Raw genomic sequence first — 22,874 nt, forward strand, 5'->3', positions numbered from 1 at the left:
AATATTCTGGTTCCTACATTATATATCAATATATATCAATACAGTCCGCAAGGGATACAGTCCGTAAGCACACATGATTGTGCGTGCTGCTGGTCCACTAATAGTACTAACCTTTAACAGTTCATTTGACTCATTTTCATTAATTCCTAGTTTCTATGTAACTGTTTTTATATTGTTTTACTTTCTTTTTTATTCAAGAAAATGTTTTTAATTTATTTATCTTATTTGATAATTTTTTTTAAAAAGTACCTAATCTTCACCATACCTGGTTGTCCAAATTAAGCATAATAATGTGTTAATTCCACGACTGTATATATCGGTTGATATCGGTATCGGTAATTAAAGAGTTGGACAATATCGGAATATCGGATATCGGCAAAAAGCCATTATCGGACATCCCTAGTTTACACCTTTGTTACCTGGCTATGACATGAGTCAATGAATAACTGCTAGCTTTAATATCTAAAAAAAGAGGTAACGGTTCACTTTTTTATTTGCACAACATAAACAGTACAAAAGTTAAAATTGTAAAAAAACAAAACAAAACATGGAGACAAGAAATTAGTAGGGATGTCCGATAATATTGAACTGCCGATATCTGACTGCCAATATTATCGGCCGATAAATGCTTTAAAATGTAATATCGGAAATTATCGGTTTCAAAATTATCGGTATCGGTTTCAAAAAGGGGCTTCACGGTGGCAGAGGGGTTAGTGCATCTGCCTCACAATACGAAGGTCCTGAGTAGTCTTGGGTTCAATCCCGGGCTCGGGATCTTTCTGTGTGGAGTTTGCATGTTCTCCCCGTGACTGCGTGGGTTCCCTCCGGGTACTCCGGCTTCCTCCCACTTCCAAAGACATGCACCTGGGGATAAGTTGATTGGCAACACTAAATTGGCCCTAGTGTGTGGATGTGAGTGTGAATGTTGTCTGTCTATCTGTGTTGGCCCTGCGATGAGGTGGCAACTTGTCCAGGGTGTACCCCGCCTTCCGCCCGATTGTAGCTGAGATAGGCTCCAGCGCCCCCCGCGACCCCAAAGGGAATAAGCGGTAGAAAATGGATGGATGGATGGGGGTTTCAAAAAGTAAAATTTATGACTTTTTAAAACGCCGCTGTGTACACGGACGTAGGGAGAAGTACAGAGCGCCAATAAACCTTAAAGGCACTGCCTTTGCATGCCGGCCCAGTCACATAATGTCTATGGCTTTTCACACACACAAGTGAATCCATGCATACTTGGTCAACAGCCATACAGGTCACACTGAGGGTGGCCGTATAAACAACTTTAACACTGTTACAAATATGCGGCACACTGTGAACCCACACCAAACAAGAATGACAAACACATTTCGGGAGAACATCCGCACCGTAGCACAACATAAACACAAGAGGACAAATACCCAGATTCCCTTGCAGCACTAAACTCTTCTGGGACGCTACAATATACACCCCCCTCCCACACCTCAACCCCGCCCCCCTCAACCTCCTCATGCTCTCTCAGGGAGAGCATGTCCCAAATTCCAAGTTGCTGTTTTGAGGCATATTAAAAAAATAATGCACTTTGTGACTTCAATAATAAATATGGCAGTGCCATATTGGCATTTTTTTCCATAACTTGAGTTGATTTATTTTGAAAAACCTTGTTACATTGTTTAATGCATCCTGCGGGGCATCACAACAAAATTAGGCATAATAATGTGTTAATTCCACGACTGTATATATCGATATCGGTTGATATCGGAATCGGTAATTAAGAGTTGGGCAATATCGGAATATCGGATATCGGCAAAAAAGCCATTATCGGACATCTCTAGAAATTAGTAATGAGAAATACATAATAAGAAATAAGGAATAAGTGCAGGTGAGAAAATAAACCCAACAGGCTTATGCAAGGTTCTCACCTAAAGCAGTAAATTAACAAACAAAATCAAACATAGTATATAGAAAACATAAGATAACAAGTAGTCTACCTTGTGTGGATTGAGTATAGGGGTGTGTGTGTGTGTGTGTGTGTGTGTGTGTGTGTGTGTGTGTGTGTGTGTGTGTGTGTGTGAGGAAGTATAGGGCTACATTATAAAGGTAGGAACAGATGGAGAATGTCGTTTCATCGGGCTGGCCCTTAATCTATGTTTAAAGTTAGTGAGTGAAGATGAGGAGTTTGCAATACATAGGTGACTATTCCAGAGTAGAGGATCTCTGCGTTTGATGGAAAACTGGCTAAGAGTGATACGGCCAAAGATAGGACGGAGATGATAAGTTTGTCTAGTATTATGATAATGAACTTGCAAATTGGTCTTAAAATAATCTTTGAAAGGTGTAGGAAGCTTATTAGGGAGGTAAGTATATTTATAGATAAGTAATTTTATTTATATTTATATATATATTTATAGATGACTCATCAGGACTCGTCTTCCTCCTATCCAGGAGATCGCAAAAAGCCGCTGCCTGACCAGGGCTCAGAAAATCTGCAAAGACTCCTCCCACCCCCACCAAGGACTGTTTTCACTGCTGGACTCTAGAAAGAGGTTCCGCAGCCTCCGAAGCTGAACCTCCAGGTTCTGTAACAGCTTCTTCCCTCAGGCCGTAAGACTCTTGAACGCATCATAATTAAATTATCCCCTCAACTCCCCACAAAATGGATTAACTCGCTGGAATAAAAAAGACAATATAACATACATCCATAAATGTGGACGCATGTGAAAAAGTGCAATATATTTATCTGTACAGTAATCCATTTATTTATATATATTTATATATATTTATTTATTTTATATATATATTTATATATTATTTATATATATATATTTATTTATTTATATATGCACCTTATTGCTTTTTTATCCTGCACTACCATGAGCTTATGTAACAAAATTTCGTTCTTATCTGTGCTGTAAAGTTCAAATTTGAATGACAATAAAAAGGAAGTCTAAGTCTAAGTCTAGTCTAAGATAAAAGAAGAGGACTGAACTGTGTTGATATCATAAATAAAAATGGATAGTACCGTATTTTTCGGAGTATAAGTTGCTCCGGAGTATAAGTCGCACCGGCCGAAAATGCATAATAAAAAAGGAAAAAAACATATATAAGTCGCACTGGAGTATAAGTCGCATTTTTTGGGGAAATGTATTTGATAAAAGCCAACACCAAGAATAGACATTTGAAAGGCAATTTAAAATAAATAAAGAATAGTGAACAACAGGCTGAATAAGTGTACGTTATATGAGGCATAAATAACCAACTGAGAACGTGCCTGGTATGTTAACGTAACATATTATGGTAAGAGTTATTCAAATAACTATAACATATAGAACATGCTATACGTTTACCAAACAATCTGTCACTCCTAATCGCTAAATCCCATGAAATCTTATACGTCTAGTCTCTTACGTGAATGAGCTAAATAATATTATTTGATATTTTACGGTAATGTGTTAATAATTTCACACATAAGTCGCTCCTGAGTATAAGTGGCACCCCCGGCCAAATTATGAAAAAAACTGCGACTTATAGTCCGAAAAATACGGGTACATTTAGTTTCCTAAACATCAACATCAAATTACAAAAAAGTGGTCCATTGCAATTTGACTGAGCTGTGAACGTGTTTAAATGTGACTTTTCTTCAAAATTGTCTTATTTCTTATCAACAATAAAATGAGATGTCTTAAAAAGTTGAAAGGACAAATACTTCAATATTTACTCGTTATATTAAAAAATAGCATCCACAAAAAAAAACTGAAAATAACCTAGAAATGCAAGGATGTAGACAACCACAGTGAATTCCATCAGGCATTCTCCAATTGTTTATAAGTTAAAGTTAAAGTACCAATGATTGTCACACACACAATAGGTGTGGCGAAATTATTCTCTGCATTTGACCCATCACCCTTGATCACCCCCTGGGAGGTGAGGGGAGCAGTGAGTAGCAGCAATGGCCGCACCCGGGAATAATTTTTGGTGATTTAACCCCCAATTCCAACCCTTGATGCTGAGTGCCAAGCAGGGAGGTAATGGGTCCCATTTTTTATAGTCTTTGGTATGACTCGGTTTGAACTCACAACCTACCAATCTCAGGGCGGACACTCTTTATGATATTCTATGTAAATGTAACGGGCTCGAACCAGCATCTACAAATCCCCACTAATGGAGATTTATTCAAGCAGTGCTAGCGAATTACCGTATTTTTCGGACTATAAGTCGCAGTTTTTTTCATAGTTTGGCCGGGCTCCAGTGCGACTTATGTTTTTTTTCATTCTTTATAATGCATTTTCGGCAGGTGCGACTTATACTCCGGTGCGACTTATACTCCGAAAAATACGGTAGCTAAAGCCATATGCTGTCAACTCATTGTCTAGCACAGCTCTTAAATTGTTGGGAGGGCAAGTTCGCACAACGTACTATCGCGCAGCCACACTAGCAGGCATACGTTAAATCAGTGGTTCTTAACCTGGGTTCGATCGAACCCTAGGGGTTCGGCGGAGGTCAAGACACACCCGACTCATCGTGTAAATACAAACTTCTCCCTATCGACGTATTACGGATACGACAACAGCAGAAGTCAGACTGATTTGCAGGTGTGTAATTTGTTGTGAGTTTATGCACTGTGTTGGTTTTGTTCTTTGAACAAGGTGATGTTCATGCACGGTTCATTTTGTGCACCAGTAAAAAAACATGGTAACACTTTAGTACGGGGAACATATTCACCATTAATTAGTTGCTTATTAACATGCAAATTAGTAACATATTGGCTCTTAACTAGTCATTATTAAGTACTTATTAATGCCTATTTCGGCATGGCCTTATTATAACCCTGGCCCTAACCCTCTAACCCTAACCCTAACCAAATAACTCTAAATTAAGTCTTTGTTCCTTAGAATATGTTACCTATACTAAAGTGTTACCAAAAACATATAACTTTGTCTTGAATTTGAAAAAAACCAACATTTTATTTTTCACTAAAGAAGGGTTCGGTGAATGCGCATATGAAACTGGTGGGGTTCGGTACCTCCAACAAGGTTAAGAACCACTGCGTTAAATAGATGTGTCATTTGAATGACAAAAAATGTCATCAAAAACATATATAATCATCAGATGATCTAATTCAGATGAAACAACCTTTGCAAACAGACGATGAGGAGCCCACTGTTTGGGATACAATTAACAAAAAGGAAAAAATCATGATGACAGACTTCCCCATTAAATATTGACACTGCTGAAACTCTCACATTAGAGAGGATGCATTTAGGTCATCTAAAAATTTATCAGGCCCCATACGGGGATTTATCACCAATATTCTATGTTATGTGCGTAGAAACAACATTTGAACATCAGTTCTGCCTGACAGTGCAGCTGCACTTGCAGGAAACAAGTAACAGGTTGAAGTGGGAACACAGCTTGAGCTACGTGCGGTGTCAGAACAGAAAACTCCAGATAAATCTTGCAGAGACAAAAAAAATGTTCACTGAACGGACCTCCGCGGCTGTGCTCGCAGTGATTAACGGGCGGCGGCTGGAGATGCCGGGCCGCAGATACCCGAGGAGTGGGGCAACATAAATTTTGTAGACAAGATTTACTGGGGGGGGTTCAAATAGGTGGTGGTTCAAATAGGTTTGAAACGCCACCATTGCAAATTCAAACTCATTCATATAAATTAATCTGGTCAGCAGGCAGCAGTGGTGTGCTGTCAGGGCCAGCAAGGCCTTCTCTGCTGGCCTAACATAACCAGAAATCATCATCATAATTAAAGATAAAAGTAATTTTTTTATTTACTTTACCTAAATATTAAAGATGTCCGATAATGGCTTTTTTGCCGATATCCGAGATTGTCCAACTCTTAATTACAGATTCCGATATCAACCGATACCGATATATAGTCGTGGAATTAACACATTATTATGCCTAATTTTGCTGTGATGCCCCGCTGGATGCATTAAACAATGTAACAAGGTTTTCCAAAATAAGAGAACAACTTCAACTCGGGTTATGGGAAAAAAATGCCAACATGGCACTGCCATATTTATTATTCAAGTCACAAAGTGCATTATTTTTTTTAACATGCCTCAAAACAGCAGCTTGGAATTTGGTACATGCTCTCCCTGAGAGAGCATTAGGAGGTTGAGGTGGGCAGGGATAGGGGGTGCGGGGTTGAGGTGGGGGCTAGCGGGGGGTGTATATTGTAGCGTCCCGGAAGAGTTAGTGCTGCAAGGGGTTCTGGGTATTTGTTCTGTTGGTGTTTATGTTGTGTTACGGTGCGGATGTTCTCCCGAAATGTGTTTGTCCTTCTTGTTTGGTGTGGGTTCAGTGTGGTGCATATTTGCAACAGTGTTAAAGTTGTTTATACGGCCACCCTCAGTGTGACCTGTATGGCTGTTGATCAAGTATGCCTTGCATTCACTTATGAGTGTGTGAAAAGCCGTAGATATTATGTGACTGGGCCGGCACGCAAAGGAAGTGCCTTCAAGGTTTTTTGGCACTCTGTGCTTCTTCCTACGTCCATGTACACAGCGACGTTTTAAAAAGTCATAAATTTTACTTTTTGAAACCGATACCGATCATTTTGAAACCGATACCGATAATTTCCGATATTACATTAAAAAGCATTTATCGGCCGATAATATCGGCAGTCCGATATTATCGGACATCCCTACTAAATACTGTATCTAAAAGTATTCATATTCTCTTCATGTCATATAATGTTCCTTCCAGTGCTGTTGTTTTTAGGTTAGAGTTTTTATCCAATCAGAATTCAGCTAGCTTATGTTGCTATGCTGTACCAAATCTGCCCGAGGCCTTCAGAACCAACAATGCGGGCGTCTGTGCAGTGTAAGTGAACAAGCACATACAGTTGATAGATAATTGCGATAGCCAATCAGATCACAAGGTGTTGTCAATTAGGCGTTCTAGCTGACCTCACGTTGAACAAGACATTTACACGTCCTGTGATTGGATACTCACTAGTTTGAGCCGCGGCGGTGCTATGCAGATCAGCAGAGCAATTAGCGGATGAATTTAAATTAAAATAATCCGCTAACGGGCTACCTGGTAGCCTGACGTTAACGTGACTGTGATTGGATACTCACTTGTCACTCCCAAGTGAGTATCCAATCAGAAGTTGCACTTTACGAAATGAGTAAGTGTTCCACCGGAGCGGAGCCATAGCAGAGAAACCCACAAAGAAGGAGAGCAAAACGTTAATTAGGTGGCAGATATATAGTATATTTGCAAGGCCATTTTCAAGAAGGATATTTAAAGAGAAACTACAAACCCCGTTTCCATATGAGTTGGGAAATTGTGTTAGATGTAAATATAAACGGAATACAATGATTTGCAAATCATTTTCAACCCATATTCAGTTGAATATGCTACAAAGACAACATATTTGATGTTCAAACTGATAAACATTTTTTGTTTTGCAAATAATCATTAACTTTAGAATTTGATGCCAGCAACACGTGACAAAGAAGTTGGGAAAGGTGGCAATAAATACTGATAAAGTTGAGGAATGCTCATCAAACACTTATTTGGAACATCCCACAGGTGTGCAGGCTAATTGGGAACAGGTGGGTGCCATGATTGGGTATAAAAACAGCTTCCCAAAAAATGCTCAGTCTTTCACAAGAAAGGATGGGGCGAGGTACACCCCTTTGTCCACAACTGCGTGAGCAAATAGTCAAACAGTTTAAGAACAACGTTTCTCAAAGTGCAATTGCAAGAAATTTAGGGATTTCAACATCTACGGTCCATAATATCATCAAAAGGTTCAGAGAATCTGGAGAAATCACTCCACGTAAGCGGCATGGCCGGAAACCAACATTGAATCACCGTGACCTTCGATCCATCAGACGGCACTGTATCAAAAACCGACGTCAATCTCTAAAGGATATCACCACATGGGCTCAGGAACACTTCAGAAAACCACTGTCACTAAATACAGTTCGTCGCTACATCTGTAAGTGCAAGTTAAAGCTCTACTATGCAAGGCAAAAGCCATTTATCAACAACATCCAGAAACGCTGCCGGCTTCTCTGGGCCCAAGATCATCTAAGATTGACTCATGCAAAATGGAAAAGTGTTCTGTGGTCTGACGAGTCCACATTTCAAATTGTTTTTGGAAATATTCGACATCGTGTCATCCGGACCAAAGGGGAAGTGAACCATCCAGACTGTTATCGACGCAAAGTTCAAAAGCCAGCATCTGTGATGGTATGGGGGTGCATTAGTGCCCAAGGCATGGGTAACTTACACATCTGTGAAGGCACCATTAATGCTGAAAGGTACATACAGGTTTTGGAACAACATATGCTGCCATCTAAGCGCCGTCTTTTTCATGGATGCCCCTGCTTATTTCAGCAAGACAATGCCAAGCCACATTCAGCACGTGTTACAACAGCGTGGCTTCGTAAAAAAAGAGTGCGGGTACTTTCCTGGCCCGCCTGCAGTCCAGACCTGTCTCCCATCGAAAATGTGTGGCGCATTATGAAGCGTAAAATACGACAGCGGAGACCCCGGACTGCTGAACGACTGAAGCTCTACATAAAACAATAATGGAAAGAATTCCACTTTCAAAGCTTCAACAATTAGTTTCCTCAGTTCCCAATCGTATATTGAGTGTTGCTAAAAGAAAAGGTGATGTAACACAGTGGTGAACATGCCCTTTCCCAACGACTTTGGCACGTGTTGCAGCCATGAAATTCTAAGTTAATTATTATTTGCAAAAAAAAAATAAAGTTTATGAGTTTGAACATCAAATATGTTGTCTTTGTAGTATATTCAATTGAACATGGGTTGAAAAGGATTTGCAAATCATTGTATTCTGTTTATATTTACATCTAACACAATTTCCCAACTCATATGGAAACAGGGTTTGTACATCTTGTGAGACGAGGGTAGCCGGCCCAGGAAGCGAGCAAAGCTACCCCAGCGATGAAATGGTGAAATGCCCGCCACTTCCACTCGAATCAACCGACTTCGATTGGTACCACTGGCACATATGGCATCGGATGGGTGATACAAATTGTCAGTTAAAATATTTTATTTCTCTATTTAGTCAAACTGAATATGTTTTTTTTTCCAATTATTGTAATTTTGACACTACCACATGAGGTTTTAATTGCTGATGCGGGTTTGATTTTTAAATGTGCCGGAAAATAGCCCGTTTTGTACATTGTTGAGGTCATTCAATTTCCAGTAGTGCGCAAGTGTGTTTCTGTATAGTATTTCTCCAGCCATGGTCATGTGGGGACATCAATGATGGTATTTTGAGAGGTAATCATTGAAGTCGGACATCACTGAAGGCCTAGGTGGGAAACGCACGGCCCGCCACTGGCAGGCAGGAATGATCAAGAACTCAACAGTACGGTCATTTCCATTCCATTCCATTCCATTTCTAGAGCTATTTTCACAATTTTCCTCTCTGTCATGACCTTCTTAGTGGCATGCAGTGTTTGGACTAACGCGTTACTGTAACGCCGTTATTTTTGGCGGTAACTAATAGTCTAACGCGTTATTTATTATATTCAGTAACTCAGTTACCGTTACTACATGATGCGTTACTATATAAAAAATAACGTAAATTAACGCAGTATCGGCTAGAAACTGAGAAGATCTGAGTGTGTTTTATTGAAGAGCTGCGGTGTCGTCCTTCTGAATCTTCCTGTGTCACAAGGCAGAGAAGAGGCGCTGTGTGTGGGTGGGTGTGTGTGTGTGTGTGTGTGTGTGGGGGGGGGGGCATTAACAAGACATCATGGCGGAGCCAAAGCCGAGTTTCTTAACATGGAGATATTCTCACTACTTTCCTTTTGTCGAGCACAAAGAAAATAACATTTTCGTTAAATGTTAGTTGTGTCTTGGATCAAAGATCCTATCTACTGCCCAAAACAGCAATTCAAATCTGCTGAAACAGCTACAAAAGCAACATGCTTCGACAAAGCTAGTAAAGAGAGACGCAGACTCCGATGCCACTTCACCTCCACCTGAAGTGGTGGTGGTGGAGCAACAGCCGCAACAGCGGCTGGATTTTAACGGAGGGACTGCTAGCCAGGACAACATTGATAGAGCCATTGCAGCGTATGTGCTAGAAGACATGCAGGCTATTTCTACAGTGGAGTCACCCGCTTTCAGGCAGCTAATGGCACGAAAACATTTTCCAAGTTCCTGGACACAGTGGACAGTGAGTACATAAAAATGGAAAGCAAGCTAAAGAAGACACTCCAAACTCTGCCTCTGCTCATTATTCATCACTGAAGGTACACACTCTGTCAATTCTCTTATATACTGTTGCTCTTTCATTCTAGACTTCTGCAGCTATTTAAAATAGTTTTGTCAATTTGTTCTGGCCCGAAATAAATTAGTCCTTTAAACATATCTTTGTCTTTGAGTGTTGTACGTAGACCACATTGCTTAGCAGAGTTCAGTGATGCAAATGCATGTCAAGTTGATCAACAGATTGTATTATTCTCCAGTGCAATAACAGTACTAAAATGAAGGCTGAAAGGGCATTAATGGGAGCCTAAAAAAAAAAAAAAAGTAACTAAATAGTTACTTTTCACAGTAACGCATTACTTTTTGGTGTAAGTAACTGAGTCAGTAATTGAGTTACTTTTGAAATAAAGTAACTAGTAACTGTAACTAGTTACTGGTTTTCAGTAACTAACCCAACACTGGTGGTATGACAATCTGCACCAAAAAAGCCAAAGAAAAAGCAATCTTTTGATGTAGACTCCAGAAAATGTTGACTATTGGGCTTACAAATTTGAGGTTCCACCATTAGATTTTGAGAGTAACTTGCCCAGAGACAGAATCAAGACCCGGCACCCTTACCGGAGCTCTGCTCGGTGCTCTGTCCTGGCTCAGTGCCCACGCTGAAGAGGTGGCTTTCGTCTGTGCTGGACTGCCTGGCGTCGGAGAGGCTGCCTGGCTTGGTACCGGCCGAACTCGCATCATCCGCCACCACAACCAGGGTCTGCTCTTTGGAGACGCCGCAGTCGGCCCGCACGTTTTGGGACCCCTGCTCCTCATCCTTGCTCTTGGACAGCGAGGTGTCCCCAGAGCTTGCGCTGAGCATGGTGAGGTCTGCCAGGCTGCCGTCCGGGTGAACCAGCCTGGCGACATGTTGGGGGTTATTACACACAAACAGGACCACTCACATGTGAAGCGTACACTATGCACTTATGAGGACTTTCCTAACCTTCAACCTCATTTTGCTAGCATGTAGACTGGCTCTATAAACATCTGTTTGATTGAATTGTGAACTATCCCACTGTGGAGGAACTGCTATGAGTCCATTACACTTGCACATTTGGAGGCATCTTGTCCTCATGAGTCCATAAATACAACACACACACTTGAGGCTACCCTGCAAATGCTTGGACTCGTTGCTCAGGGAACTGCAGCAACGTCGTATCAGGCATTACAAAGCGGTGCAACATTCCCTCTGCATTCTTTATAAAAAAATAGATTTTTCTGGACATTAGAGGCTGATGAGTTGTGGGTGGGGAAGTTGGAGAAGGCCTTCTCAGGCAAGGGGGTTGGGTTGTTTAGCTGCATGTCAAAGTTGAACACCGCGCTCTGAGGCTGAACACACTTACTTGTGCTGTTGACTTAGTTTTTGCTTGATGCTGCTCAGGAGTCAAGATGAGGGATTAAGTGAAGAGAGAAAGGACAGACTGAGACTTGAAAAACATCAATTAGTTGTTCAGTTTGTCTTTTGGAAGGGTGGGGGCTTCAGGCTTGTTCTGGAAGAGTTTCATTCCAAAATCAAGCATGCTGGCTGGTTGGTTTGACTGTTAGAAACAAGTATGAGAGTGCTAGGGCTTCAGGCACAATAAAAGAAACCAAACTTGAATAACAAAAGCATCAAAGTCAGCAAAAATACCCTAAACTTAAGAAGAATGTTTTGTTATTGCAGGCCAGGAGGGCAGGACAGGTGAGGTAAGGGCACTTCAGGTAGTACGTAGGGACGGGGTTGAGTTGAGTTTGAGTTTATTTCGAACATGCAAGCATACAACATGATACATCACAATTTCCAGTTTCTCTTTTCAACATGTGTGTCAGCTAAAGATAAAATATTATGGTTCGTTTTACACTCCGTGCTGACGAGAAAGGGTTATCTAGCTCGTTATTGCGGCGTTATCTAGTGGATGACCCTATGTTCTTTTGTGCTGTGTGCGTGACCGTTTGCTAAGCTGCTATTAACAAATAAAAAAGCACTTCCAGTAATTTCTGATCTAAAAGCTTCTACTTTATGCAGGGATCCCAGTGAGGTAAAAATAAATAAAAAAATAAATATAGGAATTGAAAGAAATCAGCCGGCGTTCAAGGGGGCCATTTTGGGGGTTCACGGGACATCGCATAACACTATTATGTTAGATCCACTATGGACTGGACTCTCACACATTTTGAAGAAATTTTACTATTTTTAAGATGCTTTGGAAGGCTTTTTTTTTTTACATAAATTCTGTACAAATACAAGAAAACGTACCAATGGCTTGTATCTATTAGATGCCATAAATTGAAAGCCAAACTTATTTTTTCATGACTGTGCCACATCATCAATAGTTCATTCTTTTTGTTGAGAAAATATCTTCACCATATCAACATTAGCCATTCCAAGATTGTATGACATCCATAGTTTGTCATTAGTTCATTGACCTGCTCTCTGACCTGCTCCATGTCGCCACGCCCTCACGTTCCCTAAGATCTTCTTCATCCATCCATCTCACTGTCCACCATGGGTGCCCGAGCTTTCAGCCGCTATGCCCCACATCTTTGGAACTCTTTACCACCAGACCTTCGTAATTTAGACTCAATATCCCTCTTCCAATCAAGACTCAAAACACACCTATTCCTGACTGCTTATTCATTGTAATCATCTTATTTTATCTATCTTTGTTGTTGTTGTTTTTATCCAATTTGATTTTATTGTTTTGATTTTGTACGGTGTTATCGGACTGTCTGATTTTGGCGGTCCGCTCCCTGTATGATCAGTGTCAGAGCTTGGTCCGCATTGCCGGCAGTAAGTCGGACACGTTTCCAGCGAGGGTTGGACTCCGCCAAGGCTACCCTTTGTCACCGTTTCTGTTCATAACTTTATGGACATAATTTCTAGGCGCAGTCAAGGCGTTGAGGGGATCCGGTTTGGTGAATGCAGGATTAGGTCTCTGCTTTTTGCAGATGATGTGGTCCTGATGGCTTCATCTGGCCAGGATCTTCAGCTCTCGCTGGATCGGTTCGCAGCCGAGTGTGAAGCGACTGGGATGAGAATCAGCACCTCCAAGTCCGAGTCCATGGTTCTCGCCCGGAAAAGGGTGGAGTGCCATCTCCGGGTTGGGGAGGAGACCCTGCTCCAAGTGGAGGAGTTCAAGTACCTCGGAGTCTTGTTCACGAGTGAGGGAAGAGTGGATCGTGAGATCGACAGGTGGATCGGTGCAGCGTCTTCAGTAATGCGGACGCTGTATCGATCCGTTGAGGTGAAGAAGGAGCTGAGCCGGAAGGCAAAGCTCTCAATTTACCGGTCGATCTACGTTCCCATCCTCACCTATGGTCATGAGCTTTGGGTTATGACCGAAAGGACAAGATCACGGGTACAAGCGGCCGAAATGAGTTTCCTCCGCCGGGTGGCAGGGCTCTCCCTTAGAGATAGGGTGAGAAGCTCTGTCATCCGGGGGGAGCTCATAGTAAAGCCGCTGCTCCTCCACATCGAGAGGAGCCAGATGAGGTGGTTCGGGCATCTGGTCAGGATGCCACCCGATCGCCTCCCTCGGGAGGTGTTTAGGGCACGTCCGACCGGTAGGAGGCCACGGGGAAGACCCAGGACACGTTGGGAAGACTATGTCTCACGGCTGGCCTGGGAACGCCTCGGGATCCCCCGGGAAGAGCTGGACAAAGTGGCTGGGGAGAGGGAAGTCTGGGCTTCCCTGCTTAGGCTGCTGCCCCCGCGACCCGACCTCGGATAAGCGGAAGAAGATGGATGGATGGATGGATGGATTTTGGACGGTGTCCTTGAGTGCCCAGAAAGGCGCCTTATAAGTAAAATGTATTATTATTATTGTTTTTGTTGAGAAAATATCTTCACCATGTTAATGCAAGCCGTTCCAAAATGTACAACATCCATAGATTATTTCATTAGTTCAATGTTTTGTCTGGTTTGAGTAAATCTCTTCACTACATCACTATAAGGCATTTCATAAATACATGAGGTATGATGGCTATATTTGATAACAAATATTGTAATTGCAAAAACTCAAATAATTTGTTGAACGAGTGAGCCACTTAGTAAAGTGGCTAGACTTTTGACAAGAACAAGAAAGTTTGATCATATTACCGGTACGCCTATACTGGCTCACCTGCACTGGCTTCCTGTGCACTTAAGATGCGACTTTAAGGTTTTACTACTTACGTATAAAATACTACACGGTCTAGCTCCATCCTATCTTGCTGATTGTATTGTACCATATTCCTGGCAAGAAATCTGTGTTCAAAGAACTCCGGCTTATTAGTGATTCCCAGAGCCCAAAAAAAGTCTGCGGGCTATAGAGCGTTTTCTATTCGGGCTCCAGTATTCTGGAATGCCCTCCCGGTAACAGTTAGAGAGGCTACCTCAGTAGAAGCATTTAAGTCCCATCTTAAAACTCATTTGTATACTCTAGCCTTTAAATAGACCCCCTTTTTAGACCAGTTGATCTGCCGTCTTTTTTCTGCTCTGCCCCTCTCTCCTTCGTGGAGAGGGGGGGGCACAGATTAGGTGACCACAGATGAGGCGCTAGCTGTTCAAAGTCGGGACCCGGGGGGGGGATCACTCATCTGTGCATCAGTTGGGGACGTCTCTGCGCTGCCGACCTGTCTCCACTCAAGATGATATCCTGCAGGCCCCACTATAGACTGGACTCTCACACTATTATGTTAGATCCACTATGGACTGGACTCTCACACTATTATGTTAGATCCACTATGGACTAGACTCTCACACTATTATGCTAGATCCACTCGATGTCCATTGCACCGGTCGCCCAGGGGGAAAGGGGTTTTCTCATTGTCATCCCATTGGGTTGAGTTTTTTTCTTGCCCTGATTTGGGATCTGAGCCGAGGATGTCGTTGTGGCTTGTGCAGCCCTTTGAGACACTCGTGATTTAGGGCTATATAAAAAAACTTTGATTGATCAATATGGAACTACGCTCCCAACAGGTGTAAAAGAAAGTGCATCTGTACCCTCCTTCAAAACCACACTAAAAGAACACCTCCAGGCAACTACAACCCTAAACTAACACCCTTCCCCCACCTCATCCCACCTCCCCGGATTACAAATAACCAAATGTAAATAATCAAATGTATATACTTGTTCTTATGCTTTCTGAGCTCACTATGTTCACTGCTCACTTTACATATCCAACGAAGTCAGACCTACACTGTTTAAATGTCCATTTCTCAGACGATATAATTGTTGATGACTGAAGTGCTGATATCAACCAAACCTAACCCCCCCGCCCCAACCCCCTCCACATCCCATCCCCCGGATTGTAAATAATGTAAATAATTCAATGTATATACTCTGATGATGAACTTGTGTGATGACTGTATTATGCTGATAGTATATATTTGTACCATGAATTGACTAACGTGGACCCTGACTTAAACAAGTTGAAAAACTTATTGGGGTGTTACCATTTAGTGGTCAATTGTACGGAATATGTACTGTACTGTGCAATCTACTAATAAAAGTTTCAATCAATCAATGCTAGCTCCGAAAACATTACCACTCAAACGCCGGCATGAACGCGAGTATGGCTTCACGTAACAATTGCACACTTTTCCCAGCTCGAGGGACGAGTCCACCTGTGTGAAGTTGCCCCTCTCCCCCTCCCCACGCAATTGGTGAATCTACACCTGACATTCACTTTAATGATACCAAGTACAGGAGCGATACTACTATGATTACGTCCATATTTTTGGCATCACAACATCTTCTTTCGTTTTTTTTAAATGTATATTATGTTTATAAACTCAGGAAATATGTCCCCGGACACATGAGGACTTTGAATATGACCAATGTATGATCCTTGGTATCGGATTGATACCCAAATTTGTGGTATCATCTAAAACTAATGTAAAGCATCCAAACAACAGAAGAATAAGTGATTATTACATTTTAACAGAAGTGTAGATAGAACATGTTAAAAGAGAAAGTAAGCAGATATTAACAGTAAATGAACAAGTAGATTAATAATTCATTTTCTACCACTTGTCCTTAATAATGTTGACAAAATAATAGAATGGAAAATGACACAATATGTTACTGCATATGTCAGCAGCTAAATTAGGAATTTTTGTTTGTTTACTTACTAATAAAAGACAAGTTGTCTAGTATGTTCACTATTTTATTTAAGGACAAACTTGCATAAGAAACATATGTTTAATGTACCGTATTTTTCGGACTATAAATCGCAGTTTTTTTCATAGTATGTGACTTATACTCAGGAGCGACTTATGTGTGAAATTATTAACACATTGCCGTAAAATATCAAATAATATTATTTAGCTCATTCACGTAAGAGAGTAGACGTATAAGATTTCATGGGATTTAGCGATTAGGAGTGACAGATTGTTTGGTAAACGTATAGCATGTTCTATATGTTATAGTTATTTGAATGACTCTTACCATAATATGTTACGTTAACATACCAGGCACCTTCTCAGTTGGTTATTTATGCCTCATATAACGTACACTTATTCAGCCTGTTGTTCACTATTCTTTATTTATTTTAAATTGCCTTCCAAATGTCTATTCTTGGTGTTGGGTTTTATCAAATAAATTTCCCCCAAAAATGCGACTTATACTCGAGTGCAACTTATATCTGTTGTTTTCCTTCTTCATTATGCATTTTCGGCCGGTGCGATTTATACTCTGGAGCGACTTATAATCCGAAAAATACGCTATGCATATATCTATAAAAAGGCTTTTTTAAAAAGAAGGGTTTTTAAGCCTTTTTTAAAAGCATCCACAGTCTGCAGTGACCTCAGGTGGTCAGGGAGAGCGTTCCACAGACTGGGAGCGGCGGAGCAGAAAGCCCGTTGTTTGAATCAAACAGTCGCTTCGGCGCTACATCACATCTATGAAATCCCGCCCGGCGATCCTGATTGGTTCATTATGTTTTGCTATCTTGAAGGAGTTTGCAATGCCTTTGAGCCCAGATCCTTGTGTGTGGAGCTCAGCAAACTACATGGGTCTGGCGAGAGTCAGGTTGAAAATGTGTAGTAAATCCTCGCAGACTAACTGAGGTGAATGTCTATTCTTGGTGTTGGGTTTTATCAAATAAATTTCCCCCAAAAATGCGACTTATATATGTTTTTTTCCTTCTTTATTATGCATTTTCGGCCGGTGCGACTTATACTCCGGAGTGACTTATACTCCGAAAAATATACGGTACCCTAAGATTTTTTGTTAAAATAAAGCCAATAATGCCATTTTTTGTGGTCCCCTTTATTTAGAAAAGTATCGGAAAGTACCGAAAAGTATCGAAATAATTTTAGTACCGGTGCCAAAATATTGGTATCGGGACAACACTGGTACAGCTAAATTTTGTCCAAGTTATAATGAGCCCGGAAATTACGGTACTTATCTTAAAGAACCTATTGTTGCATGTTCGACTTTAGAGGCTCTGTTGTAGTTGGTGAGGTAGCGCTGTAAGTCAGGACTAGGGATGTCCGATAATGGCTTTTTGCCGATATCCGATATTCCGATATTGTCCAACTCTTTAATTACCGATACCGATATCAACCGATACCGATATCAACCGATATATACAGTCGTGGAATTAACACATTATTATGCCTAATTTGGACAACCAGGTATGGTGAATATAAGGTACTTAAAAAATAAATAAAATAAAAAAGAATAATATAAATAAATTAAAAACATTTTCTTGAATAAAAAAAAAAGTAAAACAATATAAAAACAGTTACATTGAAACTAGTAATTAATGAAAATGAGTAAAATTAACTGTTAAAGGTTAGTACTATTAGTGGACCAGCAGCACGCACAATCATGTGTGCTTACGGACTGTATCCCTTGCAGACTGTATTGATATATATTGATATATAATGTAGGAACCAGAATATTAATAACAGAAAGAAACAACCCTTTTGTGTGAATGAGTGTAAATGGGGGAAGGAGGTTTTTTGGGTTGGTGCACTAATTGTAAGTGTATCTTGTGTTTTTTATGTTGATTTAATAAAAAAAACTAAAAAACCGATACCGATAATAAAAAAAACGGATACCGATAATTTCCGATATTACATTTTAACGCATTTATCTGACATCTCTAGTCAGGACCAGGCTGGGATGGTGGCATGTTGGAAGAGGACCAGGCCAAGTTGTAAAAAGGGACAAGTCAGATAGCAAGGTCAAGTAGTGTGCAGGGACAGGCCAGTTGGGAAATGTTGGGTTGTCAATTAGGACATATAAAGAAGTAAGTAAGGTCAAGGCGGGTCAGGTTGTAGGAAGGGACAGGTAGGTTAAGAGTGTGGAGGTGTGGAAGACGCAGGAGGTGAACCAGGATGCTGATGGATGGATGCCACATAAAGCGAGCCTCTACCCACCTATTCATGATCAGATAGACACGCCCGCTGACTTTAGAGTGGCTGCGAGAGGAAGAAAAAGGAAGAGCGGCGCCAGAGAGATAGGAAGCAGGTCACGGGGAGAAGCAGAAAAAGACCCACAACACGATACCACAACCTCCACTTGACAACGTTTTTCAACACACAATGCACAACATGTGCGCGCCACCTGTAGATAGTGCTCTCCTCTTTGGCCACCACCGCCTGGAGGTCGGTGAGCTGCAGGAAGCGGTCGTGGAAGTAGTGCAGGTGGAGAATGCACACCAGCAGAAAGGACGTGGGAATGAAAATCCTGGTGAACAGCTCAGAGACCGAGAACTTCTCAAGGCCCAGGTCCCGAAAGCTGCATAAAGGGAAAACAAAATAAATCAGGACTTGCGCGTCAAACTTGCCAGGTTTTGGGAGACCGATTCATAAACTTGGCGATCACCCGTCTTTGTTGCCCGCTGTGTCGGGTCTGAACTGGAAGGTGTAAACAGCGATGAGCACCAGCATGGTGTACATCACCACCGACATCCAGAAGTATTTCAGGATTCTTCGCCACCACTCGTAATGGACCTGCATGGGGAAACCGTTACGATAAGTGGGTTTTATGGAGCTAACGGTCAGCCATTAACTGCAGCGACGCGCGCAATGACACAGTGCGCTCAAGGGGACGCAGAGCGACTGCTTCGGTTTTATGGGCCATTCGATTATAAAGCAGTCAATTTTTACAACGCCGCATTAACGGTCAGCTCCTCCTTTCTAGGCCATTATTGAATTTGCAATTATGAACACAAGGTTTTGGGAATGTGGTTTAAATACTTTCTGGCCACAACATTAGATGTACCTGCACAATCTGACGAAATCCAATACAATCAAAAACTCTGCCTCCAAATCATTACGCAATGTTATTTCACTCCAGTCCTATAGGCGGTGCACACTGCCAATACTTGCCAAACACTCCCAAGCTTTTTTTTTTTTAACTACAGCAACATCCAGGGGGATGAGCCCCAATCCAGATGGAAAAAGGTAAAAAGTATTTATTCAGTCTGCATTAAAATGTAATCACTGACCTAAACGAGGTTTGCGAATTGGAGGTGTAGTTTTTGTGTAATATCCTATAATCACAAAACTAAAACGTTAAAGTGGCTGTTTGTAACTTGCTCAATGTTACATTTTTTTCAAACCAAAAAATAGCAAACACCAGTAGTATATGTTACCATTAGTGGTTTAACAGGATATACACTACCGTATTTTTCGGACTATAAGTCGCAGTTTTTTTTATAGTTTGGCAGGGCTCTAATGCGATTTATATATGTTTTTTTCCTTCTTTGTAATGCATTTTCGGCAGGTGCGACTTATACTCCGGTGCGACTTATACTCCGAAAAATACGGAATATTGCCAAAAGGATTTGGCCACTTTCCTTGGCGTCACTATAGACAGCGATTTTAAACTTGACAAACAAGTCAATGGCGTTTTAAAATCGTGTTTTTATCATCTTCGTCTTTTAGCAAAGGTAAAACCGTTTTTATCTTTTACCTTTTTGAACAAGTGTTAATAATTTCACACATAAGTCGCTCCTGAGTATAAGTCGCACCCCCGGCCAAACTATGAAAAAAACTGCGACTTATAGTCCGAAAAAAACGGTACTTTGTAGCCAGTTCAGTCTTAGTTTCGTTCAGCATAGCCTTCCCTAAGCTTCAATGCCTTTTCTTAGGGACACTCACCTTTTGTTTATTTTTGGTTCAAGCATACCTTTTTACCTGCACGCTGCCTCCCGCTGTTTCCAACATCTACAAAGCAATTAGCTACCGGCTGCCACCTACTGATATGGAAGAGTATTACACCGTTACTCTACCGAGCTCTAGACAGCACCGACCACTCAACAACACATAATTTGCAGACTATAATTACTGGTTTGCAAAAAATATTTTTAACCCAAATAGGTGAAATTACTGCCACGGCACACTAGTGGTTGAAAAACACTGATTTAACCCTCAATTCCAACCCTTGATGCTGAGTGCCAAGCAGGGAGGTAATGGCAGAGGTGGGTAGTAACACGCTACATTTACTCCGTTACATCTACTTGAGTAACTTTTGGGATAAATTGTACTTCTAAGAGTAGTTTTAATGCAACATACTTTTACTTGAGTATATTTATAGAGAAGAAACGCTACTTTTACTCCGCTCCATTTATCTACGTTCAGCTCGCTACCCGCTACTGATTTTTATCGATCTGTTAATGCACGCTTTGTTTGTTTTGGTTTGTCAGATAGACCTTCAAAGTAGGATCTGTCGCATGCCTGCGTTTCACCAATCACATGCAGTCACTGGTGACGTTTGACTCCGTTTCACCAATCAAACAGTGCCAGGCGGTCACATGATTAACAAGCTTAAGCTTACATGAACTCAACGTCAAATTTGAGGAAGCACATTGCGGTAAGTAACCTTAGTAGATATTTTGGCTGTCACCGTAGGCTGATGTTAGCTTCCCTGCTATGAATCACTGTCAAATGTACATCGTGTGGGGACATTTATTAACGCACTGCAGCCTCATACACACACACACACACACACACACACACACACACACACACACACGCGCACGCGCACGCGCGCACGCGCATGCATAGAAACACCAATCAGTGTGTTCCCAGGTGCAGCCCACACCTATCAGTTTATGGTTTGCGTAAAGGCTAACTTGTTATTTTCCTTTGTAATGTCTGCCTACTGAGCCTATGGTGCTGTTAAGTTATTGTGGTTCAATTTGCCTTAATTTTTTTATATTAATGTATTATTATTTAATATATATTATTGTTTTAGTTGCTTAAGAGATATTCCTGGGTCTGAATTTACTCATTGCTATTTTTATGTTTTTGTGCATTATTTGTTGCCGTCATCATTAAACAAACAGGTTACTCATCAGTTACTCAGTACTTGAGTAGTTTTTTCACAACATACTTTTTACTTTTACTCAAGTAAATATTTGGGTGACTACTCCTTACTTTTACTTGAGTAATACATCTCTAAAGTAACAGTACTCTTACTTGAGTACAATTTATGGCTACTCTACCCACCCCTGGGTAATGGGTCCCATTTTTATAGTCTTTGGTATGACTCGACCGGGGTTTGAACTCACGACTTACCAATCTCAGGGCGGACACTCTAACCATGGGCGGTTTGGATTAAAACTGTCTATCAAAAACACCAAAACTATACCCGCAATAATATGAATTGTATTGTTTTTAGAGATGTCCGATAATGGCTTTTTTGCTGATAGGGGGTTAGGGGGTAGTGGGGGGGTGTGTATTGTAGGTCCCGGAAGAGTTAGTGTTGCAAGGGGTTCTGGGTATTTGTTCTGTTGTGTTTATGTTGTGTTACGGTGCGGATGTTCTCCCGAAATGTATTTGTCATTCTTGTTTGGTGTGGGTTCACAGTGTGGCGCATATTTGTAACAGTGTTAAAGTTGTGTATACGGCCACCCTCAGTGTGACCTGTATGGCTGTTGATCAAGTATGCCTTGCATTCACGTGTGTGTGAAAAGCAGTAGATATTATGTGACTGGGGTGGCACGCAAAGGCAGTGCCTTTAAGGTTTATTGGCGCTCTGTACTTCTCCCTACGTCCGTGTACACAGCGGCGTTTTAAAAAGTCAGAAATTTTACTTTTTGAAACCGATACCGATCATTTTGAAACCGATACCGATAATTTCCGATATTATGTTTTAAAGCATTTATCGGCAGTCCGATATTATCGGACATCTCTAATTGTATTGTTAAATAAATACATTTGTATTGGATCTAATCATATTGTCTACCTAATAATGTGTCCATTGAAAGTTCAGTTGTAGCATAATTCAAAGAGGGGTGATGAAAAACATTGAGGTAACAGAAAGGCGTCTTGATGTACCTGGTAGAGCGCCACACAGGACAGGAACATCATCATGTAGAGGATCTTGTACATGACAATGGTTCCCTCGAAGCTGACGAAGAAGAACATGCCGCCGCAGATGTAGATCCAATATTTGACCAGCATGGCCATGACCATGCTGCCCAGCACGTGCATGATGTCCTGCTCGTCCTCATGCTCTGACTCCTCCACCTCTATAAACACACACGTGTCAATCAGGACCTGCATTCCAGACGTCACCTCATCTGATTTCACCCTTGATCTTTTGGTCCTCCACGTGAACGTCTGAGAGGCCCGTCTCGTCCTCCTTTTGTTTTTCTGACCTCTCTGTAAGCGTCTGCCTCAGCAGAAGCCAGAAGCTCAGTAGACACAAGAC

At 41.3% G+C, this 22,874-nt stretch overlaps 1 protein-coding gene across 4 annotated transcripts in view; it reads right to left on the minus strand.

The window, feature by feature from the left end:
• piezo2b (piezo-type mechanosensitive ion channel component 2b) overlaps positions 1-22,874 on the minus strand; it is a 210,226-nt gene that overhangs the window by 73,624 nt on the left and 113,728 nt on the right. For all 4 annotated transcript variants that reach the window (XM_061978976.1, XM_061978975.1, XM_061978974.1 and 1 more), the window contains exons 14-18: positions 22,754-22,874; positions 22,499-22,692; positions 19,038-19,165; positions 18,777-18,950; positions 10,816-11,096 (exon numbers count right to left, since the gene is read on the minus strand). In XM_061978976.1, coding sequence (XP_061834960.1) covers positions 10,816-11,096; positions 18,777-18,950; positions 19,038-19,165; positions 22,499-22,692; positions 22,754-22,874 — 898 coding nt within the window. The remainder of the gene's footprint in view (positions 1-10,815; positions 11,097-18,776; positions 18,951-19,037; positions 19,166-22,498; positions 22,693-22,753) is intronic.

Source organism: Nerophis lumbriciformis, linkage group LG19 (genome assembly GCF_033978685.3).
Source record: "Nerophis lumbriciformis linkage group LG19, RoL_Nlum_v2.1, whole genome shotgun sequence".
NCBI classification, from domain to species: Eukaryota; Metazoa; Chordata; class Actinopteri; order Syngnathiformes; family Syngnathidae; genus Nerophis; species Nerophis lumbriciformis.